At 39.8% G+C, this 5,433-nt stretch overlaps 1 protein-coding gene across 1 annotated transcript; it reads right to left on the reverse strand.

The window, feature by feature from the left end:
• Window positions 1–1,095: 1,095 nt before the first annotated feature.
• On the reverse strand, window positions 1,096–1,758 carry LOC129251311 (uncharacterized). Its single transcript, XM_054890674.1, has one exon. The coding sequence runs from the start codon at window positions 1,756–1,758 to the stop codon at window positions 1,096–1,098; it is 663 nt and encodes a 220-aa protein (XP_054746649.1).
• Between the last annotated feature and the right edge of the window lie 3,675 nt (window positions 1,759–5,433).

The following is a 5,433-nucleotide window of genomic DNA, read 5'->3' on the forward strand; positions in this document are numbered from 1 at the left end:
TCTCAAGGTTTTCGGTGAGAGTGATTTTGTGGATGGGAATCTCTCCTATCCTTTTATTGACTATGTTTCTGAACCTTTTCCAGTTGGTTCTTAGTGGATTCCTATACGGTAAGGGCGGATCAACATTAAGATCCAGATCGTGCAGGATCAAGCTGTGATCCGAAAAAGGCCTTTTATCAGAGACCCTCCAATTGTCTAACCTTACTGAGCTGTTTTCAGACATTAGGGTAACATCGATCACTTCCTCCCATCCCTTGAAGTACTCCGTACTTGGAAAGGTGAAAGTGGGAGTGTTACCTCTTTTACATACCGACAAGTTAGTGTTAATTATGAAATCATAAAGAGACACACCTCGGTCGTTTGTTTCGGAGCTTCTCCATAGAGCATGCCTTGCATTGGCATCGCATCCGAGAAGCAGGGTTTGGTTCGGGTTTTCCTGCACAAGTTTACCGGCCTCCTCAGGCGGTGCTGGTCTTTCGTGTGCCATGTATTATATATAGAGGCAAGCGTTATTCTGACTCCGTCAGGGATAGATATTGTAGGTTTTCCCAGTGAACCCTTTCACCTCGGTGCTCCGCACCCAGGGTTCCTGAATTAGTGCGATGTCCACGTCCTCCTCCGCCAGGAAAACGGTTAGGTTGTCCGTTGCTCACCGTGAATGCTGCAGATTAATTTGAACAACCTTTAAACCCATGTTTATTGGTTTCCTTTTTCGGACTCGGTGTCATCTAGCTGCATGCCAGTCAGCAGTTCGTTGGCACCATCGACCTCATCCTGCTCCTCTTCCGGGTTCACAGAACGGAATATCTTCAGCTGGGTCTTCCTGATCCCAAACTGAAGTTTGTTTCCCACTTTCTCCAGTGGTTCCAGACTCTCTTCTGTAATTAGAAGGAGGAATGACCTGCTGTGCCTTTGCGGAGCCTCCGCTTTGATGATCAACCAATCGGTCATCTGCCCCGAGCGATTATGCGCCTGAAGGTAGGGGATTAGTTGATTGGTATCAAACTCCATGTTTGGTACCCAGATGCGAGCCCTTGGCCTTCGTGGAATCTCGCTAGCCGGAATTAGTTTGAGTTTCAAGCCTTCCCAGCTGTTCTAGATTTTACCAATCACGTTTGTCAGAAAATACAGTGAGAATTGGTCCTCGCATTTAATGACACGGTAACCGCGGACTACCTCCACCGAGGCGAAACATGGTGTTTGGCCCTCCGGGCTCGCCATGGCATGGTCAACGACTATGCGAGACAACCGTGCCTCAATCTCTGACCATTTGTCAAGCACTGGTTTTCCGCGGTTAGAGGTTTCGTCTACCAATGCCATTTGGAGATGGTGCCGTGCCCCCTCACTAAATCGCTTGATAGGTTCGGAGGCAACTGCACCCTGATCCGATATCTTGTGCTTCTTTGTTACCTTCCCAGTTTCGTCATGCGAGCGGTTTCGTTTTTTGGCATCTGTCCTGTTGGCGGCTTGGAATGCCAAGTATTCATCAACCACCTTTTGACATCTTGCCTTGTCGGTATCATCTTTGGGATAAACTTTACCTTCGGTCTCGTTTTTCCGAATCCTGCCAAGGATAGCGAGAGACCTCTGGTAAAGTTTATACCTCGAGGGACCTTTATTACCACGCTTTTGCCCCATGACTTTAGCGGATGTTGTTGGTTGATTTATAGTTGTTGGCGTACTGTGGCCCACAGCTTTGCTCTCAACTGTTTCTTGGCTGGAGGTCAAGAGCTCATCCTCTGAGGGTGACCCCGTCATCCTCAGTTCGTCCTTGCTCGTACGTCTTGTCCAATTGTCTGACTGACTTTTTAAGGGCGTCCGTCACTTCCTCCTGTCTGTCTGTTTGCTTGTCCTGTAGTTCTGTTCGCGTGTTTGGTTTTTTATCAGTCCGTGCGGTCGATGCGTCAGTATGTTTTCCCGTCATTTTGTCCGTTTGTTCCGTGTTTGTTTTCCCGTCATCCGAATTTTTAAGTGCCCGCCAAGGGAGCTGCGCATGTCGCCATGCGTGGTGACCAAAGAGGATAAAGCGGAAATATCCGGTCGACCATGGCAGCGCTCCATACCATGGCAAGGCCACCGTTACAACCTGAGGCGGCCTGATATCAGGAGAGCTCCGTACGAAGACAGCCTTATTTAGTCCCCCGGCTGCCAAACCCACCCAATAGGCGCGGGACTAATGTGTTTTAAGTCTTTGGACTTAAATTAAAACCCCAAAGTTAATTTTTTTCACAGTTTTTATTTTTAAACAAATTCAACCTTGTTGGTTGTTGTGAATACTAATGAGTTTTAAGTCTTTGGACTTAAATTAAAACACCAAAGTTAATTTTTTTCACAGTTTTTATTTTTAAACAAATTCAACCTTCTTGGTTGTTGTGAATCTATCGACTGACTTCAAATAATTTCCTTAATTCTAATAACACTTGTGTTGCGCTCACTTTATGGAGTACTTTATGCTTATTGAGAGCATAACTGCATTGAGCGAAAAACGTGTCGGTGTAATTTTACATACTAAGCAAATTTTTTGGTGGGAACCTTTACTTGTCAAATCTTAGTATCTTAGCATTTAAATAGTTTGGTGTATGATTCCAATTTCATTAAATGTAAGACAATACTCTCACAACTAAAAAAAGAGAAATAAATAGATAGAGTGGTGGAGTGATGGTACGTAACTCCTCCCCCCTTTGTGAAAAGATTCTCCTGGATCTTATGGTTTGTTATTTCTTAAGCCGTATTTCTTTTTAATGGCTTCCAGTTCCATATCCTCAGATTTTTTTTCAATTTTATTGATAATCTTAATTTTATTATTATTTTTTCTTAAATACAATATCACAATAATTATAACAATGCTTACGAAAAAGAAAGTGCTTATTGCATAAGAAAAATTTCTATGATATTTTAATTCTTTTATTTCTTCAATATTTTCAAAATTTTCCAATACAATTTTTTTTAAGTTAATTTCTTTTTCAAACGTGTTATTTTCGTTGTTTACTGGAATGTAATATTTCTCTTTTACAATTGCTATCTTATTTTGAAGAACGTACTCTTTTATTGTTATTTTACAGTTGTATACAGATATTAAGTAATTTTTGTTAAGTGTGATTTTTCTATCGTCCCATTTTTGTAAAACAGTTTCATTTATTGCATTCTTAACAATTAAAGTTTCATCGTCCATAGCTAGGATCTCGAATTTGTTGTTATACTTTAACATAAAGTTTTGATAATACCTATACACAGTTTTGGGTTTTTTTCAAATTTCTCCTCTTCATAAGAATAGGTATACGTTATTTGCTATTTCGACAACATGTTCAATATCAGTATTTATTCCCATGAACTCTTTGTTTGGTATTGGCACTATAGCTTTTACATAGGTTTTAATAAAATTTGTTGGTATTTTAATGACAATAATTAACTTAGATTTTTTGTATTTCATTATATCTAATTTTAGCTTATAAAAATCAATATTGTAACATTCTATTTCATTGGCCGTCAATATACTAGGGTGTAAAATCTTATGTCTAGCCGCTGATATGTTATCTTGAAAATTTATTTGGCCTTTTAATATTGGATGAATGAATATTTTGCAATTTCCTTTTTATAAATTTAGGTTCTTCTTTATGCCTCAAACATTAGTAATTTTTTATAAATCCTTCCAGTCGATTCTCTGAATAGTTTTCCCGTTTTTGGTTTTGTTTATAAATTGTGGTTATCTTTGATCTTTCAATTCGATTGTTTATTAATTTGTGATCAACTTTGTAATTTTGAACTTCTTGTGGACTATTTTTTATTGTACTATGGAAAGAATTGTTATAAAATTTTATGGACTTCTGCATTTGAGTTATAACTGGGAGTTTTCCCTCTAGCTTTAATATTCGAATGCGTTCTGTTAGAGTGTTATTAAGTCTCTCAATATCAGCATTTCCTGTATGACTGTTTGGTTTAGTTACGTGAAACTCAACTCCTTCCCTAGTTAAAAAATTTTTGGAATTAAACTCATTGTCAAACACAAACTTTTCAATGGAACCCTTAATTGATAAAAATTCGTTTATTTTGCCAATAATAGTTTGATTATTCCTATCGGATATTGTCAAGAAAAATTATAAATGAGTGTTAACTATTAACATAAGTATCGATATGAACAGTTTTATTAGTAGAAGTAGGAGTCTCGGTTAAATGGAATTTATTTTTTTTTAATGGATTTCTATCATATTTTCCTCCAGAGCATATGTCGCAGTTATTTATAATTTCATATATTTTTATTTTTAGTTGAGGATGATAAACCTTGTGCTTCATGCCCTCGGAAGTTGAATTTGAATTGAATTTGAAAAGGTCCAGCCAAGGAGCACCAGGAGATTTGGTGGCTCCTAAAACACTCAGGCTAAAGAGCCCATTGTATTTAAAGCTCTGGAAAGGGGGTAGATAGTCAAGGAGGGAGGGAGAAAAGTATCAGAGAAAGAGATAGGAAAGAATAGAGACAGAGATAGAGATAGTTCGTCCTGTGAGAATTTTCCAGATTCTTTGGCAAATCTGTAAATATCCTCCAGTTTTAGAATATTACTCATTCTCATGACATCGGAACCCAATACTCGTAGCCTTGCTCTATCAAAGGCAGGACACTCACAGAGAAAGTGCTCAGTGCTATCCGCCTCCTCCAAGCAGGACAGGCATACCGGGATCTCGATTATTCCAATGGTGGTCATATGCTGACCCCATGGGTTGTGTCCTGTAATGATGCCGACCACCAACCGAATATCTTTCCTTCTAAGTTTTAGTAGAAAGTTTGACAGTTTTCTGTTCGGACTTGTCACAAAACAGTTTGCAGTTCTGCAGCGTTCCAGACCGGACCATCGCTATTGATGTAGATTGCCTACATAATTGCTGATCCAGTTCATAATTCCTGCGGAACTGATTCCGATTATGGGCTCTGGCCCCTGTGGGGGCACCGCTGATCCACGGTTGGCCAATTCGTCGGCAATTTCGTTTCCTTGAACATCGGAGTGTCCCGGAACCCATATAAGTACAAGCCTGTTTTGTCTTGCGACAGAATTAAGCTTCTTCTTACATTCTTGAACAATCTTTGAGGTTTGCTTCGCGTTCTCCAGAGCCTTCAATGCAGCCTGACTGTCACTGAAGACTCCAATCCGTTTCCCACTCCATCTCCTCTCGATTATCCCTTCGGCTATTTTTAGGATGGCCAAAACTTTTGTTTGGAAAACAGTTGCCATTCCCCCCACAGCATAGTGATACTTATTACTATCGTTTAAGTACCATCCGGCTCCAGACCCTATTTCGTTCTTGGACCCATCGGTAAAGAAAATATCCGTGGCACACGTGATGCATAAACATTCACTCCTTTGCAGCCTGTATAGTTCCCGGATTGTGGACTTAACCATGCTCCGTCGTCACCAGACCACAGAAGCGTAAGTGATGATTGGT

The sequence above is a fragment of the Anastrepha obliqua genome, unplaced genomic scaffold (assembly GCF_027943255.1).
Source record: "Anastrepha obliqua isolate idAnaObli1 unplaced genomic scaffold, idAnaObli1_1.0 ptg000012l, whole genome shotgun sequence".
NCBI lineage: Eukaryota > Metazoa > Arthropoda > Insecta > Diptera > Tephritidae > Anastrepha > Anastrepha obliqua.

Bases quoted from the DNA above. Each gene is read 5' to 3' on its own strand.
- LOC129251311 (XM_054890674.1), bottom strand. From the start codon at position 1,758: ATGACGGGGTCACCCTCAGAGGATGAGCTCTTGACCTCCAGCCAAGAA.